The sequence below is a fragment of the Grampus griseus genome (assembly GCF_964374135.1).
Source record: "Grampus griseus genome assembly, chromosome: 5".
Taxonomy (NCBI): Eukaryota; Metazoa; Chordata; class Mammalia; order Artiodactyla; family Delphinidae; genus Grampus; species Grampus griseus.
In genome coordinates, this window is record NC_138998.1 from 134,638,806 (window position 1) to 134,663,630 (window position 24,825).

General features: G+C 46.6%; 1 protein-coding gene across 1 annotated transcript; it reads right to left on the reverse strand.

Moving 5' to 3' along the window:
• Positions 1–973: 973 nt before the first annotated feature.
• SETD4 (SET domain containing 4) lies at positions 974–24,337 on the reverse strand. Its single transcript, XM_082654592.1, has 11 exons — positions 24,219–24,337; positions 22,486–22,655; positions 18,843–18,938; positions 14,512–14,549; positions 12,082–12,170; positions 10,126–10,555; positions 7,960–8,134; positions 6,399–6,480; positions 5,120–5,200; positions 2,471–2,594; positions 974–1,205 (listed from the first exon to the last, which is right to left on the reverse strand). Exons 2-11 carry the CDS (start codon positions 22,556–22,558, stop codon positions 1,071–1,073), a joined length of 1,323 nt encoding a protein of 440 aa, XP_082510718.1. The 5' UTR covers positions 22,559–22,655; positions 24,219–24,337; the 3' UTR covers positions 974–1,070.
• Positions 24,338–24,825: the final 488 nt, after the last annotated feature.

A 24,825-nucleotide genomic window follows, 5' to 3' on the forward strand; every position in this document is an offset into this window, starting at 1 on the left:
AAGGGCTTGTATTGTCTTTTTAAAAAAAAAAAAAAGAAAAAAAAGGAAAGCAAAGCCTGAATTCAAAATGACCAAGTGAGCACAAAACTTTATCTCCTATTCCTCCCAATACCCCCATTAAAATGAAGAAAAGGAGCAGAATAAAAGGGTTAAACACCCACCACAAAGCATGGGAAAGGGACACGGGCTGCACAGAGATCTGAACACATTCTGGGAAACTGTAAACAGAGGGAGGACTGGTGAGGCTCCACGAGTCTCCTGTTCGACAAGGACGAACTCGCTTTCTGCGCACAGAAATCACAGGTAGTCAGGACTGGAGGGGCCCTCCCCGTGAGCTAATCCCTGGTCCTCAGCGGACAGGGGAGGCGCAGACGGGGAGCGGCAGCACCACCGGGGCCTGTGCCACAGGCCCTGCTGCTAGGTGGGAGCACAGGGGACCCCCGTAACAATCTCGTTTCCAGATGGGCAGTCAAGGACAGAAGATTCAAAGTGAGTTGCTCTAGCTCAGAGCGGCGGGGGCGGAGCCCGGCTGGGAGCCAAGCCGGCTGGGCACCGCCCCACACTGCCCCCTCCGAAGCCACCCAGCCACTCACGGCCCCGTGCTACATGCCCCTCAACCCTAACCCGCTGGCATCAGAGCACAGAGCAGCACGACGTCTTGTGCTTTTACGGCCGCTGAGTCGGGTAAGAAGCAGGACACCCAGAGGAAGACCACAAACGGGGCCCCGGGCTGACCCCGGCCCCCTCCCAGCCTCGCCCTCCCGTGACAATTCATTCGTTCCTGGGACGTCTTCCTCCAGGACTGCTATTTGCTTTGACAGCAACAGAAATGCTGATGGGACGGAGTCCCCAGGACCTGCTCTGCCCCTACAGATGCCCTTCGACGTCCCCAAGCAGCCACCACTCCTCCCCACAGACAGACAGAAGCAGGGGAATAGGATTAAGCAGATAACTGTTTAATAGAAGCCGTTGATTGACTGTAAATGATTCTATATAAAATAAACCTTAGTTTAAAAATGTTTAAGAAGTCACACCCACCATTGGAGGTGATCACCTGCACTTCGGTGAAGTTACGTAAAAGCTGTTTGCAAACTGGTTAGGGTCTCAGCAGAGGCCTGGAGAATTTTCAGCTCTTCTGTCCACAGTGTTTCTACCAAAGTTAGTTGGTTTATCAAAGCCACTTCTTCATCTTTCATATGAGAAACCTGGAAGTTATTTTTAAATGATTTTCTTTAGTGTAGTAAAATATACATAAACATAAAATTTAACATTTTAGGGCTTCCCTGGTGGCACAGTGGTTGAGAGTCCGCCTGCCGATGCAAGGGACATGGGTTCGTGCCCCGGTCCGGGAAGATCCCACATGCCGCAGAGCAGCTGGGCCCGTGAGCCATGGCCGCTGAGCCTGTGCGTCTGGAGCCTGTGCTCCGCAACGGGAGAGGCCACAGCAGTGAGAGGCCCGCGTACCGCAAAAAAAAAAAAAAATTAACATTCTGACCATTTTTAAATGGACAATTCAGCGGCATTAAGTACATTCACAGTGTTATATAACTACAGCCACCATCCATCTCCAGAACTTTTTCATCATCCCAAACAGAAACTCTGTACCCATCAAACATTAACTCCCCATTCCCCCCTCCCCAAATCCCTGGTAACCTCTACTCTACTTTCTGTCTCTATAAATTTGCCTATTCCAGATATCTCATTTAAGTGGAATCATACAGTACAGGGTATTTGTCTTTTTGGGTCATGGTTTATTTCACTCAACACAAGGTCTTCAAGGTTCAATAAAATTATTTTTTTTAATCCTAGTAATGTTTTCATTCAAATAAGCTAATTCCTCATTTAATTAAAACATTCATTAAATAAAAGGGAAAGACGGGACTTCCCTTGTGGTGCAGTGCTTAAGAATCAGCCTGCCAATGCAGGCGACATGGGTTCGATCCCTGGTCAGGGACGATTCCACATGCCGTGGAGCAACTAAGCCCGTGCGCCGCAACTACTGAGCTCACGCACCGCAACTACAGAAGCCTGCGCACTCTAGGGCCCGCGTGCCACAACTACTGAAGCCCCGCGCGCCTAGAGCACATGCTCCACAACAAGAGAAGCCACCGCAATGAGAAGCCTGTGCACTGCGACGAAGAGCAGCCCCTGCTCGCCACAACCAGAGAAAGCCCGTGTGCAGCAACGAAGACCCAACCCGGCCAAAAAAAAATTTTTTTAACTAAAAGAAATTTAAAAATAAAAGGGAAAGAGTACCTTAAAAATCTGTTACCAAGAATTCATGCAATAATTTTACCTATTAAAAGGTGTAGACACATGTTAACAGTCAAAACATGGATTACATCAGTGTTCATTTATTAAGGCATTAACAACACCCTAAGAAGGTGGACTATCCCTATCCAACAAGCATCAGTACAAAACAACTTCATCAACACACTTAAGAAAAGAACGCAATATTCTAGAAGCATACCTTTTGAAGTACAGCCTTACTCTCCTTGATGAAATAATGGCATATTTTCTGGGCTATGTCCAAACTTGCCTTCTCATTTGTATCTGAAATTATTTCCCCAATAAGTACTTTTTTCCAGCATGTCCTAGAACCAAAATATTCAATAAGGTCATTTCAGCAGGTTTTCAAACACAAAGGCGGCTTTTCCACTTGAACACTTCTCCTATTTTTCCAGAAATATAATAAAACTCATTCCATCAGCATGTTCCCTCAAACCTCCCACCACACGCAGGTCCTGTGTTGGAGCAGACAAGGTATACAGGACAGAAGAAGGAACGCCGAGGATAAGAAGCGAGGGAACTGGCGCTCTTTGCAGACAGGGCCTGAGTTTTATTAGCACCACAATCCTGTGTCTGGCACATGAGTAAGAAGAGTCGCGTCCACCAGCCATAGGAAGAGAACAAGAGACAGGAAGGTGAGTCCACAGTCAAAGTACTACCGACTAAGGAGCAAAGGCGGAGGTTTTCCTTTTCTTCAAATGACAGCCTCTCCTAAAAAAAATGGCAAACGGAACAGGACATGTTTCACAAAGTAAAATGCTCTACAGATGGAAAGAGGAATCAACGGTGAAGCCTTTCTCTACACGCAGGTCCTTCCAATTTTACACTAAGGAAGTCCGTAGGAAATGGGGCTCAGTGGGCTGGCGGGGCCAGCTTTCTGCAGAGGAGGCAAGAGGGGGCCACGGCCAATGTGCCGAGCAGGAGGGGCTAGTCAAGCCTACAGGCCGGTGAGGAGCACTAAACAGGGAGGAAGGGGGCGGGGGGACAGAAGCTAGATGCACAGAACGCGAAAGTGCACGTGGCTGAGGAGGGAAAGGCCACGGTGACAGCTCTACCATCGCAGTGGAGGGCACAGAAGTCGCTGAGAAATTCAGAACAGCCCAAGAGCCATACAGAAAATGAAGTCTTAGATGTCATCAGCTTCAGGGATCATGGCGGCAACCCCAGAGCAGATGAGTTCTCGGGAAAGAAAGGAAGTCAAGAAATAACATTAGGGACTTCCCTGGCGGTCCAGTGGTTAAGACTCCGCACTTCCACTGCAGGGGGCACGGGTTCAGTGCCTGGTTGGGGAACTAAGATCCTGCATGCGCGTGGCACGGCCAAAAAAAAAAAAAGGAAGAAAGAAAGAAGGAACGCCATTACTGTGTGCCAGGAACAGTGCTTTATACACAGCCAGTATCTGTTTTAATCTTCACAACCGCCTAGCAAAGAAAGCATTATAATCCCCACCTCAGACACAAAGAAACTGAGAATCCGGAACAGTAAAGCACTCACCCTAAGTGACGGAGCTAATGAGAGGCAGAACTAGCGTGCAAATACCCGTCAGGCAGAATCCCAAACACATGCTTCCTCTGCCACACCACTCAGGTAGTCAGAAAGCACCCAAAGGGAAGAAAGGAGGCCTCAGGAGGACCTCTGGGAAATATCCAGTTGCTTTATTTAATTTGAGGTTGACGTCTCCAAGAACGACTTAAAGAAACTTATGTGGGTATGCACGAGATAAAATAAAACACAAGATGAATGGATAGGGAAAACAAGATGAAGGAAAGAAGAAGAAAGATAAGATACAGCCAGGAATGAGTCAGTGATAAATTGCACGCCTTAGAATCCTGCACACGTGGATGGACCACAAAGTTGCCTTTGAGTTTTCTAGCGAGCGATAAAAAGAAGGAAACACATCAGATACAGAATTCAGTGTCTGTACGACAAAAACACACCATCTGCTGAGACGAGACACAACTGCTTCTGGTGTTGAGACCAGGGGATAGTTTTTCTCCCCAGGTCCCTACAGAAATGGAAGTAAGCAACACTGTAAACAGCAACATCACGGGCACGATGGAATGAGCACAAACTACTTCCAGGCACTGTGCTGAGGGCTGCTTCTAGGCGTTATCTCACCTAATCCTCCCAACTGCTCGAGGACGGGGTTCGCCATCTTCAGGAAGTCCTCCCTGTGGTGTCTCTCACCTGAGATGTGCTAAGTAGCAGGCATTACTCCCCGACTCCCTCGCAAGGAGCTCCAGGGCTGGGCAGCGCACGGCCGCACATGTGACCATCCTTTCCACACTAAGGGAAGGACCAACAGCCTCTCAGGAATAGTGAGGACCTGACCAGGATGCGTGTCTACATCAGGGGCTCCTCCACCTGCCTCCTCTATGGAAATATCCAGGCCTCTCCTTGAGCAGGCGTCTGGATCTGCCCCCAGGACAGTACCAGGGGGGGCCCGGCCAGTGGTCAGGAGCTCAGTCTGTTCCCAGGAAAAACCCACCTGCTCAGAGGCTCTCCTCTGACCAGGGCCAACGCGCACGCTTTTCCAAGTGTTTACCCTGAACAACGAGCTGCAGGTCACCAGGGGGATACATGTGAGGAGAGACCAGTTCTCAGGCCCGTGTACTCTGACTATAACTCTAAAACCAGCATTCCAGAAATCGTGCAAACCTAGAAGTGAACCACTCCCCTCACGGGCAAGTTACACAGAGAATAAGCAACCCCAATACACAAGGGCATTCCTTTCTCCTCTGAGGTTGGGCCTTTGAATGTAAGCCCCAAAAAAGCCAAAGTTACGTCCAAATCGTAGCTACAGCTCACGACCAACACACAGGGAACTTACAATTCTTCAGCTTCCAGACATAACAACTTAAGAGCTGTGAGCAACCGCCAAGACGGTCCATCCCATCCAAACGCCAAATTTCTAAAGTAGAAAAAGAACAGAGACATGTATATGATGCATGTATGATACATGTATATGATGCATGTATGATGCATGTATATGTGTAACTAAATCACTTTGCTGTCCACCGGAAACTGACACAAGATTGTAAATCGACTACACTCCAACATAAAATAAAAATTAAATTAAAAACAAAAATTACCAGTCTGTCATTTCAGTACTTCACTACATCACGGTAAATGACTAAAAATCCAAACATTTTTTTAAAGGGGCCACTAAACATGGCACAACCCATGGTCTTAGTCACAAAGAGAAAAGTAAGTCTGCAAATACTTAAGAATAAGGCCTGAGCAACAAAAAATTCTTTGTGTTAAAAAAAAAAAAAAGAAAAAAAGTAGGGCTTCCCTGGTGGCGCAGTGGTTGAGAGTCCGCCTGCCGATGCAGGGGACACGGGTTCGTGCCCTGGTCCGGGAAGATCCCACATGCTGCGGAGCAGCTGGGCCCGTGAGCCATGGGTGCTGAGCCTGCGCGTCCGGAGCCTGTGCTCCGCAACAGGAGAGGCCACAACAGTGAGAGGCCCGCGTACCACAAAAAAAAAAAAAAAAAGTAAAAAGCTATTTTTATTTGGTAAGAAGCTGAACTTGGATGAGGGGCCACAGTGAGATGAATGATGAAGAATCTGGATGATCCTCTGGATGAAACAAATGGCAGCCAACAGAGCTAGTGTCCCTCACAGTGCTGCTGGATTATTTAAAACTTAATTTCACCTATAGAAGAAAATCTGAAAGGGAGGGTGTCAAACCCAGTTTATCCCATTTGGCGTGGAATCACCTAGGCTCCTCCCATCCCAAGAGCCTGCATCCTGTTGCCGGGTGACTGACGGCCAGGCTGGCCTGCAGTAACCGATGCCACCCCACCTGACCACATGTTTGCCACAAACATACTGGGCCACCGATCAGTACGTACGGGGCTCTCCCGGTACAGAACTTGCGACTTCAGGCTTGTATCTTAGGTGCCCAAACAAGTGGCCTGACCAGCAAATTCCCCTCCTGTGTATGCCGCAACATGAAGCACGATGTGCCGCCCAGAGTAAACGCTCGGTAAGTAGCTACCGGTCACCGGATACAAGTCGGGAGGCAGCTCACACCTGTAAAAATCCCAGCTCTCAACTTCTCATCAAGATTTCCTGAAGGAATGATTACTGGAGAGAAACACTTACTCTATAAAGTCGTGATCCTCTAAAATGGAGATCTTTTGGTTCATCCGTTTATCTGTTGATGGAAGATATTTAACAAGTATCTCTGCATTAAAAAAAAAAAAATCAGGCTGAGATTTAGGGTATAATTCAGGTGGAAGAGAGGGGGGACCCTTTCTTCTCAGCTTACTTTCCTTCCCGTCAGCAATCAAGACACGTGTAAACAATTTTACCTATTTCACATCCAAAAAATCTAGTCTTCAAGCCCAACTCAATGGGAGTATGATTCAGCCCTCTGGAAAGCTACAAGAATTCCAAGGCAGGGGACAAAACGTCTGCTACCTCAGCTGCTGCTCTCACTAAGCAAATCAACCCGCGAAATCGGGTAATGAAGACATTAGCAGGACTGCTGAGAAATTACACCCACCAGAAGTACAGACTCCGTACAAACATGAGGAAATGTTTCCAAGACTCAGTTTTTAAAAGCCAGAATTCAAAACTGTCTGGATATTAGTGACTGTAATCATAAACAACTGAAAATGAACATGTAAAAATTAACAAAGCTTTTTGGGGTCATAGGATAATGAGGGATTTTTCTATTTCTAAAATTTTTTACATTTCTCTACTTTTATTTTTTAAATACAGAAATAATGAAAGTGTGAATTTTGTTCAAATTATTTAACAAATCAATACTTCATGGTCATCGATATTAAAGTTATTCTCATAATATAAGGCTAATTTCAAAGCTAGCTTTCTAAGAGACCCAGCAAGGCCCAGTTTTCGCTTTTCCATTTCATTCTGAGAAATAACATTATTACTTTGGCTACTAATAGGATGGAGTAGTATCACCTTGACCAAGTCTCTATTTCCATTAGAACTTATATTAAAACTACCTCAAATTATACACTCAGTAAATCTCTAGCCATTTCTTCAAAGCCTAGAAAACTATTTCTCTGCTGCTTCAAGGAAGGGGGAAAAAAATCAGCCCCTTATGTACTATTTTTAATACCACATTTGAAATTTTCGCAGCATAAATTTAATAGGTAAATCATTATTTTAAAAAGAGTAATACCAATGATGACGCTAGGTAACAAAAGAACATAAATGGAATGTATATTTTATCATGCCATTAAGCCGCCCAGAGAAGGACTGTGTAACATATTTACCATGTGATTGGTACACCACCTTATACACAGTGGGTGCTTCATAAATATTTTTTACTTGTTGCTCTCTAATCCTATTTTATCTTTAGTGACAATGTCTCAGTACAAAAATTTCCACTTCTTGCCATCTATTAATACTCTATTTATTTCCCTAGCAGTTTCTCTTTTCTTCCATTCTACTGTCTGACCTAATGCAATAAAAATCTCAGTTCTTCTCATCCTCAACATCGATCAAAGCTTTGCTGGTTTTACTTCAACAATGAAATGACGTGGTCAATAAGAATTAGGCTAGCCCTGCCTAGGAGAAAATAAATGATACACACTTTAAGGTTTTGCCATTGTGACAAAAACTTAACATAACCACAGATGGGGGGATGGGGAATTCTATCATCTTAGTGATCAGAACCAAAGTTAATTCCAACCTTTTGAGACATAAACACAAGCATGAGGATTGCGGACGGAAACAAATCCATACTCAAGGAGCAGGCGGTGGTTATCGTGAGGGCCATAGCAGATGAGCACCTCTTGGTGTTTCCCACAGCTCACAGCTGTTCTAATTTCATAACAGCGAGTTTCCTCATTAAATGCTGCTTTTACCTAGAAAACAGAATTGTAAAAGATGTTTTTAGAGCAAAGCAGAAAACTAAAAAGATTAAGTGAGCGTATTAATTTAAGCAGGATGCCGCTTTCAAGCACTCATCACGGAATTTATCCACCTGGAGAAAAAATGCCACGTCCGCACTTTGGCCTCTTTGGTTCTCCTCGACTTCCCCCCATCCGGGTGGGAGGGAGTCCCACCTGGGGGCTCTGAGGATGGCCAAACACACGACACCTGACATCGGACAGATGACTAACGGCAGTTTATTGTAAGTCACCCATACGGCCACACAGGGGCTGCGCCTGGGAGCGGAGTGTCAGCAGAGGCCATGGGAAGCAGGCCTGCAGGGGCAAGGGGTGACGCCCTGGTTCCCCGGGGCGATGTGATTTGCCTGTTTGAATAATTTTGAGGGCTGGCAGGGAGTTGACACGCATTCGGTTGAGGACCAGGTGGGCTACAGCCAGTCCGGCCGAGGGCAACTTCCCGCTGGGTGGGAAATATCCGGAGAGGGCGGAGGAACTCACGGTCAGGCCTTCGGGGCCCCGCGAGGCCCAGACATCCAGGCCAAGCATGAAATTTCAGGTCCTACGATACACACACAGCCTTTTGTGAGCAGCATGATGTTGGCTAATACTGTCATATGGATTTTGTGACAGCTTTGTTAGGTAACAGGCAGAGAGGAAAAGACCAAGGAGACCGGACTGCTCCCACAACAAGCGGCGGGTACAAGCACCGAGGCCTTCTCACTAAGCAGCAAACTGCAGTGAGACGGGGATGAGGAACAGGCTGAAATTCTAGCTTTTGTGGCACCTACAAGAGGTCAGGGCCAAGGCCAGCGGTGTCATGTCAAATGCCAGCTGCAGCGCACTTTTTTTTTTTTTTGCGGTACGCGGGCCTCTCACTGCTGTGTCCTCTCCCATTGCGGAGCACAGTCTCCGGATGCGAAGGCTCAGCAGCCATGGCTCGCAGGCCCAGCCGCTCCGCAGCATGTGGGATCTTCCCGGACCGGGGCACGAACCCGTGTCCCCTGCATCAGCAGCGGACTCTCAACCACTGCGCCACCAGGGAAGCTCTCCTTTGCTTAATTTTGTTAGAAATGTATCTTTCTACAAAAGCAAGGAGCAGACAGGCACGGCGATGGCCGCAGTCTAAGAAAGCACAGGGAGGGTCTCCCCTCCATCCCCACGCTCTCGTCTCGTGGGCACGTGGGCTTCTCAGGGTGGCGTGGGTCACGAAGAGGACAGCGTGAGCGCAGGTCCCGCCAGTGCGCCTGCAAGCGCACCCTGAACAGGCAACAGGTTAGCTGACACACAGACATCCTTTGCCCTCATGCCAGGCCTTCAGCCCCGTGTGCCCCGCAGATATAATCATCTCCTTTATGTGCTGGAGCAGAGAAGCCTGGGGAAGAAGAGATCCCCAACTGACTCCCAAAGTGGGACCCCTTAACGATTTCCCACAAATAGCCATCCAGCCAGAAACTGTTGATTGATTGAACAGGCCTACTACGTGCCAGGCCCTGTGCTGAGCACTGGCGTTACAAAAAGTACAAGGCAAAGTCCCTGTCCTCTAAGACTGCAGAGCTCCAAGCGGGGAAGGAGCAAGTCCCTCAGAGATCACGGCAAAATGCTGACAGCGATGCCACCAAGTGTGAAAGGGAAAGAGACAGGAAAGCAAGCGAGACTTTAGCCGCAGGTCTGAGAGGAGGAAGAAGGATGCTGCACCATGGGGAAGTGGGGGAGGGCTAGGGTTCAGGGCATAGAGGGGATAGACCACCTGCAGGCCTGGAGAGCAGAGCAGGGAAAGTGGCAAAGGAAAAGGATGCCGGAGGGGAAAGAGGGTCGGGAAGAAAGAGAGGAGCCTACCTGACAGCAGGTGGGTTTACCAGCTGCACCTCTCCCTGCGGTTCTGCTGGCTTTTCCGAGTCACAGGTTCTACACGTTAGAGTCCTTCCTGTTGAAACCAAACACAGGTCTCCCGGTTAACGTCTCACCTGGGCGTCAGGGCTGTGGTTCAGCAGATCGAGGAACGGGGCGAGCACGCAGGTGTCCGGCTCTGCGGAAAAGCACTGCCTCGGCGCGCGCTCCATGTACACAGCCCTGGTGTTGACGGTGCACCAAGCCCACAGGAGGGCGCTATAGCTGAAGATGCTCTCGACGGCCTCCGAAAACAGAGGCTGCAGGGAAGAGAAAAAGTCTCTGGAGGAAGAAACGAACTCCTGCACGTGGGTTCTCTGCTCTCTGGCCTTTGCTTTCAAAGGTCTGGGAAGAAGATTCACCACTTCTGGCTCCAAACAAACAGGGCAGGTGTAGGCCTTGGGCAAAACCTCCAGGTAAGGCTTCCAGGGAGACCGGTCCCCAGCATGCTTTTCTGAAACTAAAAAGGTGCAAAGAGCCAGCACAGGAGATGGAGGAGGCTGCCACCTTTTAAAATGAAAAGCAGATTAAAGGAATTACTTTCATTCAAAATACGGCGTAAGCAAGAGGTACAGACATCCTAGGGCTTACTTCTGCTCCCAGAGGGACTGTGGCCAAGCTCACCTAATGCACCCAAGAGAGGTCTTCCTTCCTCAAGGCTTTCCTCCCCGGATTGCACCCCAGTACAAATGCAGTGAACCAGTCACACTGATACAAGGACTGGCTCACTAACCCGAGCTCCAGCTTTGTTTGCCAGAGATTCTTTCTTGCAAAAGCCTCTTTGCTTCCAACTTGGTTCTCCAGTTTTAAAGCTTTTGCTGGAATTTCACTTGTTCCACTTGGTTAAGGATATAAATCTTGGGGGGTAGAGGGCAACTGGTGGAAAGAACCTAGACGTGCCCCATCCAACACAGTAACCGCTGCGTACATATAGCTATTTCAATTTTTATTTTTTTTAATTAAATAATATTGAAAATTCAATTCCCCAGTCATACAAGCCACATTTCAAGTGCTCTTGAGCCATATGTGGCTGGTGGCTACCGTACCAGACAGCACAAGGTAAAACAATGCTATCATTGCAGAAAGTTCTATCATATGATACTAACCCAGGCAGAAAACTGAAGAGGCTCACTATATACCTGTTACAGATCTAAAGCTTTTATCCTAAATGTACCCATTCTATTGCAAATTATACATCGCAGTGTTTTTATTTGTTACCAATAAAAAGATCACATGTTGCATGAATGTATTTAGGAAAGTTTTCATTAATCCTTCAAAGTTCAGATTCCTAAAATACCATGCGTTCTACTCAAACTTTCAGAAAATGTTAATACTAAGAGCATCCTTGCCTCTACTCAGGCCAGTGAAAATACACCAGCCCTCTTACAAAAGTAAGCCAGGGAAAAAATGTCCAGAACTTACTGTGGGTTGAGAAACAATACAATCTTTCAACCTTTATAATTTAGAAACCCCTTATGCTGAGGATCTCCCTCACACTGTCCTCAGAAACCCACCCAAAACAGAGACCCCCTATAACATAAGCCAGAAAATAGTTCTCAGCTCCCATGTTGGCCTCCTCTCTTCTCTGCCAAACAAAATCAACTCTCTCATACTGTCAACAGCTCTTCAGAGCTGAAGGGGAATTCAAGCAAGTACAGTAAGGGTAAAAATGAAAGAGTAAATAGAATTTGTCAAGACCTACTACAACGGAGGAGAGTGGAGTGTCATGAGACAAGGCACTCAGCCGTGATTTACATCTATTATCCCATTTAATCCTTATTTTCTAGTAAGGTTAGATCAGGATTCAAACCCACATCCCAAGCAGCCTATTAAAACCTTAAAAACGCAGTTTACAATGAATTAAGAATCAACTTCATAAAACAGAGTAAACCTTTCAAATCATTTCAGGTATTTGTTAGCTACGTGAAAGGGCTGGGTCCTAATGAGCTACGTCTTGGACGACACACTCTCCAATGATATAAACTTTAAGGGAGAAGCACTTGGCCCAGACAAGCAGGTGAGCAGTCACTTACTTAGCAATATACGCCCCTAAGTAGCTTCTAAGCACTGTGTCCGTGGTGAGCAGGCAACTCTCAGGCAATGAGATAATCATCTGTCCCTCCTTGGCAAAAAGAAAGTAAAGTTTAGGACATCCATGCTTTGGGAAGGACCTGAATGAGTCTTTAAAGCCCTTGATTCCACAATCATCTAATAAGAACCCAGCAGAGCCCAACCACCGATGACCAAAGAGCCCTCAGGGGATGGGCTCCCCAGTTTAAGTCAGCAGACGCAGGCAAGGCTGCTCCCACGCCAGGGATAGATACTACATCCCCAGCAAGAATTAAAGGTTAATTGTGTGACTGACACCCACCACCAGTCAACCTTCCACCAGAAAGGCATGTGGAAACACTGACAACTCGAATCATATTATCCCTTCATTTTCTGACACCAGGAAATAGTGCTACCTATAGGCAACAGACAGAAACCACGCCAAAAATTTCTTCCAGTGAAATCCATGTGTCCAGTGACTATTCCCAGCAATGGCCTACTCGCCATATAACCTGCGCCAAGTGGCTAAAGAAAGAAAGGCAGCCCCCCCAGCACAAGGGTCTCATTTGACCACCTGCCAAAGTATAGCTTTCAGTTTCTCCCACTGAGACAGAAACATAGAAAGAAAAATCAAGATGTCAAGGAAGAGACATCAGAAAGAAAGCACTAAGAAGCCAGATATAAGATCCTGCTTTCATCATAACTGGCACCTAAGTTGGTTAAACATCACAGCCAGGGCTTCCCTGGTGGCGCAGTGGTTAAGAGTCCGCCTGCCGATGCAGGGGACACGGGTTCGTGCCCCGGTGCGGGAAGATCCCACGTGCCGCGGAGTGGCTGGGCCCGTGAGCCATGGCCAATGAGCCTGCGCGTCCGGAGCCTGTGCTCCGCAATGGCAGAGGCCGCAACAGTGAGAGGCCCGTGTGCCGCAAAAAAAAAAAAAAAAAAAAAAATCTCCTGGGTTCAATTTCTGGTCTCCTCATCTGTGATTCAAGATTGAGTTGGGATGGTCACTACAGTCCCTTCCTGCTCTGACATCCCATGACTTTCTGATTTAAAAAAAGGCACTTAATAAAATGCTCTATGTCTTGACTGGGGTAAATGACTTCATCATCAAAACTCATCAAACTGGACACTTTACATCTGTGCATTTCACTATGTGTAAAATACATCTCAATTTTCAAAAAGTTTTCACAAAAGAGCCACATTTGAAAGTACATGTAAAGCAACTGCCAATTATCATTTCATGATCTTAACAAAAACTGCCCACAGCCACTGCTGTATTCATGAGAGGTATATTTCTCCCCCCAACTTCTGCTACACAATGAAGTCATATACCTCCCCTCAAAAAGAAAAATATTGCACAACAATGTTAATGTACTTAATACTACTGAACTGCACACTTAAAAAGGGTTAAGATAGTAAATTTTATGTTGTGTAAATTTTACAATTTTAAATGTTTAATAAAAAAAATTAAGATAGCATAATAGAATTATAACATTAAAAGCTACCATTCTTTAGGCTAAAGATATATACACAGCTGGGTTTTTTAATAAATTAAATTAAGGAAGTAAAAATAAAACAATTTTGAAACAGAAAATTAAGATCATTACAAATAAGTTAAGGAATTAATTTCTAGCTTTACAGAAAACCGTGCATTAGATACCCTTTAAGTAGCACAGAAGAACTAAAACAGACCTTGGAAAGCATCCGCATCACTTACCTCCCGCTTCCCAGGTGAGGAGACAGAAGCCAGGAGGGTTAGCAGCCTGCTGGGCTGCCCGGCCGTACTTACTACGGATGTTCAGATTCGAGCAGCTCCCTTCCGCCCCCAGCCCATCCCCAGCGCATTTACAGTATGATCCGATTTACAAACCCTGCTGCCGCAGAGACTGCTGGCCACCCCCCCCCAACGCGCTCCCTGCTCCTGCTCCCCATGCAGTCCCACCTGAAGGGTGCGGCTCGCGGCAGCTGGGAGCTCGCGGCAGCTGGGAGCTCGCGGCAGCTGGGAGCTGGAATTTCCGGGGTGAGGGGAAGCCTGCTCTTCCTCACTCCTTGCGCCGTCCTGCTGCTCAAGCTCCTGGAGCTGCACCCTGGAGCTGAGGGTGTGGGGCTCCCTCTCAGAACATGGGTAAGAGCTGGACGGAGCCCGAGAGACCAGCACACCAGCCCAGGTCTGCCCGTCCACGCTTGTTCACATGACGGCACGAGACACTTGCACTCTGTTACCTTGGGGTTGTCTCTTATACGCTGCAAACTTAATTCTAACTGACAGAACTGTATTCAAAACTATCCATTAAGTAAAAAATAAAAAACTGTATGTCTAAAATATCTTTAATTCACTTGAGTGAACCACAAAAACAAAAACAAAGCAGCAAACTCTACTTTGGGTTTCAAGATAAGAGAGAAATTCTCACCCGTAGAGATGTTTTGCTCATCAGCCCTCTTCCGGTACCTAGGAATGCAAAGACAGAAAAAGGGTAAATCCTACTCTTTCTTCAAGGTCTTAGAGATACTATTTTGCATAAAAGATGTGGATGAACTTCAAAATTACACAAAGCTGAAGCTGAGTGTCTCGTATCCTTTGACTCCCAGGGGAACCAAAGGATCAAGAAGCTATACTGGGGCTTCCCTGGTGGTGCAGTGGTTAAGAATCCGCCTGCCAATGCAGGGGACACGGGTTCGAGCCCTGGTCCAGGAAGATCCCACATGCCGCAGAGCAACTAAGCCCGTGCGCCACAGCTACTGAGCCTGTGCTCTAGAGCCCGTGAGCCACAACTACTGAGCCCACGTGCCACAACTACTAAAGCCCATGCGCCTAGAGCCCATGCTCCGCAACAAGAGAAGCCACCGCAATGAGAAGCCCGTGCACTGCAACGAAGAGTAGTCCCCGCTCGCCGCAACTAGAGAAAGCCCGTGCTCAGCAACAAAGACCCAATACAGCCGAAAATAAATAAATTTTTTTTAAAAAAGAAGCTATTCTGGAAAATGGCCCGACCTCCTTCTGGGCTTATAATCTTGAAGGGCAAAGTCAGCTTCAGAGTCAACACCTAAAGACCATCACCTTTAGGCAGATCTGCTGCTGGGTCTCTTACAGGAAACGTGAGGCTGGATTCTCTCCCCTGGGGCTCACCAGCCGGGGTGGAGCCTAACCCTAACGCCCACCCAACCTCAGAGGCTGGACCCACAGGCCACTTTTACCCACTGCCAGACCCGGCCTTCCCCAGTCATGATCTCGAGTCTTTAACCGAATGACCAGTAAAGCTCACTCAGGTCCCTCAAAGCCTGAGGCCTACCCCCTCCCCACCCCAGCCAGGCAGCCATTAGCCACGGCCTCCGTGACCTGACGAGCTCAGCAGGGTAGATCCAGGGCCAGCTGCTCCCCGTGGGCCAAGGCCTTGGCCAGAGCACACTCACAACACTAACCTCCGCAGCAGCTCTGTCAACGCCACCAACACGCAGACGTCTACCCCTCTGTGCCCAAGGCTGCCCTCCTGCAACAGTCAGACGACAGCTTTTCCGGCAGGGATGGGCACAATATGTATGACCTGTAACTATCATATGGAGTCTCTCTAGTCATCTTCTCAAATCCACAGTTGTTGACTTTTTTCTCTCAGCTAGGAGGGTATATAATTCAGCAAAGGTCAATGCCTGCGGGACTAGAGGAAGCTGCAGGTTCCTGGAGGAAATTCCCGCCTCGAGTCCCGTCCGGTATCTGGCAAGTTTGATTTGATGAGTTATCTCCCTACCCAGAAGCGTCTGTCTGCTCAAACACACGGTTTTGGTTTTAAGAACTTACTTAATTTCTTCTGTGTGTCCCACTGTGGAGTTAATCCCCGTGGGCCAGAACCCTTCCTGAAATCAATTACTAATGAGAGGATTTTTTTCTGTGGGGTCATCTTTTAAAAAAATTCATGTGCTGGGCTCCCCTGGTGGCGCAGTGGTTCAGAGTCCGCCTGCTGATGCAGGGGACACGGGTTTGTGCCCTGGTCCAGGGAGATTCCATGTGCCGCGGAGCGGCTGGGCCCGTGAGCCATGGCTGCTGGGCCTGTGCGTCCGGAGCCTGTGCTCCGCGGCGGGAGAGGCCACAGCGGTGAGAGGCCCGTGTACCACAAAAAAAAAAAAATTCATGTGCTAATTTAAGTGGAAATTTCTCTTCGAGCACACATGAACAGAACTTGGCATGTCGAATAAATCCGGAAGATACTTTACCTATATGTCTACAATACAGTATTCAGGAGATCAGAAAGCAGATCACAGTAACCTGCACTTACTAAGGCAAGGTAGCAAGTGGCCACGAGGATCTTATTACAGACCTCTCCCTGCCTTATAATTTCTGCTACCATCCATCTACCCGGGAGGCCCCGATTTGGACAGTGCTTTTAGCATTAAAAGGAAATACTAGGGTCAGCTCCCAAAGCACAAATCAGGTCAGAGTCTAAAGACTGAACCCTGCTTGCAACTTGGGAGCCTTGCCACAAACCAGGACTAACTCCCCAGAATTCTGTCCATTCTGACAGACTCCCGTCAGCATGCTCTCCTGTCACACACTGATTAAGAGCTGAAGATACAGAAAGCCCTTAGGGAAGGTGTTGCAGACCGCATGCTTGTGTCCCCCCAAATTCATATGTTGATTTCTCAGCCCCCAGTGAGATGGCTTTAGAAGGTAGGGCCTCTGGTAAGTGGCTAGGTCATAAGGGTGGAGCCCTCGTGAATGGGATTCGTGCTCTTATAAGAAGAGACAAGAGAGCCTGCTCCAGCTCCCAGCTCTCCACCATGTGAGGACACAACAAGAAGATGGGAATTTGCAAAGCAGGAATCGGTCCTCGCTAGACACTGAATCTGCCCACACCATGATCTTAGACTTCCCAGCCTCCAGAACTGTGAGAAGTAAAGGACCGTTTTAAGCCGCCCAGTCCATGGTAATTTGCTATGGCAGCCCGAGCTAAGGCAGAAGGTTCCCTGACCCCAGAACTGTAAGTACTGGGTTCTGATCACTGCCAAACCACTTTGCTTTAGCTCCTCCAAGACCATGAATCTGGAGGTGGGCCCAGAGAAAGTTGCTCCTACTTTTAAAACTGCTAACTCTTCACTGCTCCAAACCACAGACAGATTACTTATTTTCAGGCATTCGATTGAAACCATATGCCAATTCCCGCTTGACAATTTTAAACCTACCCTTCTTAAGGCAAAGTGACACCCGAGGAGTAGGCAGGCCTTAGGCACAGCAAGTCCACTCCTGACACTACCTTCCCTTGATCATCTCATAAAGAACTCCATCCAGTAAAATCTAAGAGTATGGTTTTTACTGACCGTTCCTTGACACACAAAAAGAGAAAGTTAAACATTCCGTTAGAGGCTGATAAATATGGTTCACCATCATAAAGAAGGAGCAATCCTAATAGAAGTTGGTTCAAATCAAGTATTTTAGCCCAAAGTCATCATGTATAACTGACACATAGGGAACAACTTTACACACATCGCCTCACTGGACCAGGGGCACACATGGTAAACCATTTATCTTGGGTGATATATGAGGAAGTTAGTTTGCTCAAAGTTAAATTACCTAATGGGTACTTGAATGATCATTTTAATCACCAAGGGAAGCATTCAGAGGCATATGATCTAAATATTCTACAAGGTGAAATGTCTGCACCTGCCCTGTGATACAGAACTTCAAGGCCCTCAGCACATAACTGTCTCTGTGCTACAGCAGATCTGTAGCACAGAGACAGGTGGTCCTCTCTGTGGTTACCTCAAGCCCACTTGTGGACAGAGCTGGGTCGCCTTGTATGCAGGCACAAGCCCATAACAAGCTGCCCAACTTCTGTGAGAGAATGTTCCGGGAGAGAATGTTAACCCAAACTCCATGACAAGCTCCTCAATTTTCAGAAAACAATGTTAATCCAACCTTCACAACAAGCTCCTCACCTTCCAGAAGAGAATGTTCACCCACCCCTGTTCAGGTGACTGTGGACGCCAGGGCCACACAGGGTCTCCTCCTCCAACACTCGGGGGGCAATACCGCTGAGGCCTCCCTAAGGGCTCCTCTCCTGGAGCCTCCCCCAGGGACCAAGCACCTCTGCTGGTTCTCTGGAACCCCTCCCCTCAGAAAACTACGGTGATGCTCCGGAGCTAAGGATAATCCCATCAGCCTGCACGGCTTGAAAATCCCGTGAAATCACCAGAAGCAGGTTGATGGGGACACCAGTCCCCACATTACACAATGTCCTCCCAGAAAAGCCCAGTGAAGATGTTTCCCTCAGGTCTAAGTTCCAGAAATACCTGTACTTCTGATGAGTAAACAATTTAGCTGGGTTTACAGAACACTAAGATTCAGCTAATTAATCATATACATTGGGCTGCCGGAAAGATGAGTCAAATTTGTAGCTCACCTCTGACAGGGGTACGAAATTTCACAATCATGGCTTTTATGTGTTATCCTTATCCCTGCCTTCGTCTTATTTTTCTATTCTCATTTCTCTTTTCTAACTTTTAATTTTATTTCACCATTTTGGAATTTCTCTCCACAAGCCACTTAAACTCATTTTTAGAATAAGGTCAAGTAAATATTACACCTACAAGGCAGGAAGGCTGCCACACAACAGAAGATGTTAGATATTTTTTGTCAGGTTGAGGAGATGATATGCCCCCAGAAAGAATACAGCCCACCTGCAAGAATCACCCCTGCTTTCCTACCACCTGGGCCCACATGTCTCTCATGTGAGAGTTGAATGTCAGACCTTACCTGGAAAACGAGCAGGTATTAAGTTTGTATCTTCAAACTTCCTATCTTTCAGCCACTTCTTAAGCTCTATAAATTCAGGCTTGTAGCTCTCATTCACTAATCAAGAGAGGAAAGAAAAACTGGTGATTAAAATCACTATATAATCAGATCACCATTTAAAAAGTAAATCTCTGATGAACTGTCTCAGACAGTCATATCTTAAAAGGGAATAAATTTTAAAACATGCACAAATAATGTAAACTAAAATAGAAAAACCACAAGATCATCTCAAAGATGCAGGAAAAGCATTGGATAAAATCTGGCACTCATTCCTGATAAATACTCCCAGCAAACAAGGATAGAAGGGAACCTCCTCAACACGACAAAAAATATCTAACAAAAAACCTACAGCTGACATACTTAAAGATGAAAAACTACGTGCTTTCCCCCTAAGATCAGGAACAGAAGGATGTCTGTTCTCCCCACTACTATTCAACACTACACTGGTTCTTGCCAGTGCAAAAGGCAAAGAAAAATAAATAAAAGGCATCTATTATGGGTTGAATTGTGTACCCAAAAATTCATATGTTGAAATCCTAACCCTCAGTACCTCAGGATACGACCTTATTTAGAGATAGGGTCTTTACAGAGGTAACCAAGTTAAAATGAGGTCATCAGGGTGGACCTGGATCCAGTACGACTGATGTCCTTATAATAAGGGAAATTTTGACACAAGAACAGAGGGAAGATGATAGAAGAAACACAGGGAGAAGACAGCCAACGACAAAGCCAAAAAGAGAGGCCTAGAACAGACCCTTCTCTCACAGCTCTCAGAAGGAATCAATCCTGCTGACACATGCTTTATAGATGAATCCTCAGGGCATTATTGAAAGTGAAATAAGCCATTCACAAAAAGACAAATACTGTATGATTCCACTTACATGAGGTATCTAGAATAGCCAAATTCATGGAAACAAAAAGTAGAGTGGTAGCTGCCAGGGGCTAGGGGGAGAGGGGAATGAGGAGTTATTATTTAATGGGTATAGAGTTCCAGTTTTGCAAGATGAAGAGAATTCCGGAGACTGGTTGTACAACAATGTGAATGTACTGAACACTACTGAACTACACTTAAAAATTGTTAAAATGGTAAATTTTATGTTACATGTAATTTTACTACAATTAAAATTTTTTTTTAATTTTTTTAAGATCTCAAATCAATAATCTGAACAAATGGAGAGATACATCTTGCTTATGGGTTGGAAGATTCCATACTTGTTAAGAAGTCAAGTTCTCCCCAGATTGATCTATAGATTCAATACAATCCAAATCAAAATGTAAGCAGGCTTTTTTGTAGAAATTGACAAGATTCTAAAATTCATATGGAAATGCAAAGAACCTAGAATAGCCAAGACCACTTCGAAATACTGATTTCAAAACTTTTTATTACTATAAAGCTACAGTAACTAAGACTGTGCGATACTGTCATCAAGACAGACAACGAAATCGATGGAACAGAAAAGAAAGTCTAAAACAGACCCACACATACGTGGATAACTGGCTTTTCACAAAATGCAAAGGCAGCTCCGAGGAGAAAGGATAGTTTTTTCAATAAATATTGCTGGAACAATTGAAGTAAACAAATCATGGAATATTATCAGCAATAAAAAAGAATAACCTGTTGATACACACAACAGAGAATTACCTCAAAATAATTATGCTGAGTAAAAGAAGGCAGATAAAAAAGAATGCATACTATATGATTAAAGAAAACTATAAAACAAACAAATCAATAGTGAAAGGAATCAGATCAGTGGCTGTCTGAAGAAGGAGGCGGGGGGGGTTTCAAAGAGCGCAAGATGAAAGGATTACAAAGGGAAACAAGGAAACTTCTTGGGGTGATGAATATGTTCATACCTTGATTTCGATAATGGCTTACTGTGTGTATACATATGTCAAAATCTATCAGATTATACACTTTAAATATGTGACATTAATTGTATGTCAATTATACTTCAATGAAAGTGTTTTCTAAAAAAATACATGATCCAAAATCTAAGGCTGCTAAAATACATTATCACAACCTAGAGAACAGAGTTTACAGCAAGAACATTTAATAAGCAACTACTACACTCCCAGCACTATTAACCACTGTGGAGAGCGTTCAACATGTTCTTCACCCTCAAAAAGTTAACATTTTAGTTGGGGAAACAAGACTTCCATGAAAAACAACTGGAAAACCATAGCTCCTAAAGAATAATACCCAATAAGCATGATAACCCAGTGACATTAGTGAGAACTGAAAATGGCATTACCAAAAACATAAGATCTCAACTCTGCCCCGAAGGTTAGAGAGAAACTGAACAAGCAGGGAGAAGGGAAGAACGATGTTTTGGCTGAAGAAGGACCTTGAGGAATGGCAGAGGTGGAAATGTGGGAGGTGTGCTCAGGAAATGGTGAGCGGAGAACATACTGCCAACACAGGGAGTGGGGCGGGGGAGCCACTTAGAAAGGCAGTTGATGTCAGGCAGGAATTCAGAGAGCACACAGAAGAGAATGAGGGGGACTTCCCTGGCGGTCCAGTAGTTAAAACTCTGTGCTCCCAATGCAGGGGGCACGGGTTCAATCCCTGGCTGGGGAAGATCCTGCATGCCGTGTGGCATGGCCCAAAAAAAAAAGAGAGAGAGAGAGAATGAGGATCCTGGAGGCTCCTCTACCAAAAAGGCTACATCCCTTAAGAAAGTTAGACTGACAGTGACAAATGGAACAACCAGCAGGGAAGAAAACAAGAATGTGGCTGAAGTCATCTCTGGGTAGAACAGAGAGGGAGAAGTGAACCTAAGAAAGGCCAGGTGAGAGTCAGTAGGACATGGGCTCCAGAGAGCAAAGAAGGATACATGGTCAAAGATTACCTCCATGGTGCTGACATGCTGGGGGTCAGCTAGGAGGAGTGCTATTAATTTTTATGAAAAATAACAACTGCATTTATGTAGTACTCTCCAGTGGTCCAAGCACTTTCACATACGGTATGTCGTTCAGACTGGGTTACACTGAACTTGAAGTGATAAATTTACATCCAAATATTAATATCCTTTAGGTAGCTAGAGGTCAGCAGAGAGGTCAGGACCAGAAACAGAAACCTGGGAGTCATCCCCAAAGAAGACATAGTTGAAGCAATATATCTGTATTTCTACAAGGGTTTAAAAGAATATAATGGCACTATTTAAAAGAATATTTTTTAAGAAGTATTCTCTATGAACACTGCTCATGGGCTTCCCTGGTGGCGCAGTGGTTAAGAATCCGCCTGCCAATGCAGGGGACAAGGGTTCGTGCCCCGGCCCGGGAAGATCCCACATGCCGCGGAGTAACTAAGCCCGTGCACCACAACTACTGAGCCTGCACTCTGAGCCCGCGAGCCACAACTACTGAAGCCCGCGGGCCTAGAGCCCGTGCTCCGCAACAAGAGAAGCCACTGCAGTGAGAAGCCGCGCTCCGCCGCAACTAGCCCACGCGCCGCAACGAAGACCCAACGCAGCCAAAAACAAATAAATAAAAAATAAATAAATTTAACATTGCTCGTGTGCCTCTGAGAAAAGCTATGTGTTAATAGCAATCAACAAAGGATTCCTTTTTTTCATCACTGGCACCAAAAGAATCAAAACTGTACCTCCTCTTGATTCAGAACTTGTGAAGAGTTTTCGTCTTCTGATTCGGCTTGTTCTTCCACCTCCGTTCTTCATACTAAAACTGCAGTTTCTGCTTAATTGCCCAATCTAAAATAAAAAGCATTATCTCTGCCTTTCTTTCCAGCTGTATGATAATCACTGTTGATTGTACCTATAAAGATTTAAATATACAAATGTAACTATTTAGTAAACCATTTCTCTAAAGTGTTTTTGTATATAAATTGTTTATACTCTGACCTAAATCATGCGCAGTAATGGAATGCCCATTATATTGGTCCCTCTAAAACAGTTTTATCTTGAGGTCCTATTACATGCTGATTAATCATAGAAATCCTCATAACTGATTTCATAATTGTGTGCTTTGGTGACGTGTACGTCAACGATAATTAACACTTACTAAGCACCAACCTATCTGTACTTTGAATAAACAGTAGTCCTGAAGCCCCCATCTGCTAGGAAGTCTTAGAGAAAAAAACCAAATCCTCTTTCAGCGTGAAGTAAATAATGATTTGTCCTTAAAACCAGCATCCTGAAATAAATATAAACTAAGCGGGGGTTTGCCACAGATTAGGGAGAAAATGAGAGCCAAGAGAACAGACAAAACAAAGAGATAAGAAAATCTAAAATGACTACAGTTTCTATACGTTACTTCCTCGGAAATATAAAAATGAAATCTATTAAACACACCAGCATGATCAGATAATGGAGTGGCCTACTATATGAAGCCATTAATAGTAAGTATGCGCTAAGATGTAAAAATGTCCAAGATATATTACATGAAAAACTAAAGTTGCAGAACAAATTCAATGATCCCTTACGAGTTTGATACTGTGCACATTTTATGTTTATAAAACAAGAGGCTTTAAGGAAGGATATTAAAAAATATGCACGGGGAGGGGACTTTTACTATTACTTCTGTATCCTCCTAGTCTGTGCCTTATGTATGTATGAGTACATAAGTGACATAATATGAATATTACTTAAGTGCATATATATGTGCATTTTAACCATACCACTGTTTTTTTAAAAACCACTAAAAGCTACCGAACTGAAATTAATAACAAGACACGAACTCCAAGCTCTATTACTATCCCACCCCAGCACTGGAAGGTTCACTATTTGATCGACCCGAAGTTGACAAGTCCGGTCCCAGGGCCACCGGCGGCTCGTCCCCTCCGGGTCCCCAGCGCCCCGCCCGCTCACGGGCCGAGACGCGTCCACACTGACCCCGGCCCGGCCGCGCGCCGGTCCCGGGGTCCGGCGAGCGAGCTGTGCACGTGGCGCCAAGGCGACAGCACAGCTGGCTGCACTGTCCTCGCCCCCAGTCCTCAGCCCCTAGACGTGAGGCCGCCCCACAGCTGCGACACACCCCGCCCCTCCCCAGCCCCCTCCGTTTTCCGGCCGCCGGGTTGGCTGGGCAGGGGGCGAGCTCAGACCCCGACCAGTTACAAACACCCGACCTTAGGGTACTTCGCGCCTGCACAGCGGCTTCTCGGGTTGACATTCGCTAAATGAACGATTCCCAGATAACGGGGGGTGGGGGTGGGTGGGTACTATAATGAGCAGCATCATGCCAGGCCTGGCGGGGGTAGGTTATCCGAACTCAGCTCTCTTTTTGACCCCCCAAAATTAAAATCTATGGAAAGCTCCGGCAGGAGCAGGTTCCCGTTACCTGGGCAACGGTAGGCCCAGCCCCGGAAGTCGACCCGCTCACCTTGGCACAGCTTCAAGACGGCGGTGGGCGGGCCCACGTGGAAACCCAGAACAGCGCGCCAGATGCTCGCGAGTTGAAGAAGCGAGCCGCAGCAGCAGGGGGAGGGATAGAGCGCCGCCAGGCCCGCCTCGAGTCCAAACTGACCCACGCCCTCAGTCGCCAGGCGGAGCCCTCTTTCCGCCGCGGGCCGCAGCCTCTCGGCGTGCGCATGCGCATTGTGTTCCGGAGGCGCCGCCGCCAAAAGCGGCTGGGGTCAGAGCGCCCCAAAGCTGGACCGGGGCGCCGGGGGGAAGAAAATCCTGTGGTCCGTGGACCGGGAACTGCGCTCTGAAAAGCCGACCTACGCAGTCCTTCCGTACCACCAGGGAAGGAACCGCCAAGTGCGCGCATCCCAGAGCAGACTCCTCCCCGCGCCTTGGCCCGCCAGCTTCCGCCTCGCCTCTGGGCCTCGCAATCCCAGACCTTCCCCCACTTCCTGCCCGAAGTTGCCTCGACCCCGCCCTGCCTCGGGTCGCAGTCCGCCCTGAACCCGTTGCAGGGCAGCCCAGCCCCACTTCACCCTGCTGTCCCTGTTGGCGGACGTGTCCCAGGATCAGCCTAACAGGAA

Coding starts and splice junctions, on each gene's coding strand:
- SETD4 (XM_082654592.1), bottom strand. CDS start 22,558: ATGAAGAACGGAGGTGGAAGAACAAGCCGAATCAGAAGACGAAAACTC. Junction 8,135..10,125: donor ACCACAGCCCTGACGCCCAG/GTGAGACGTTAA, acceptor TCTGTTTTCTAG/GTAAAAGCAGCATTTAATGA. Junction 2,595..5,119: donor TGTCTGGAAGCTGAAGAATT/GTAAGTTCCCTG, acceptor TTTTGGTTCTAG/GACATGCTGGAAAAAAGTAC.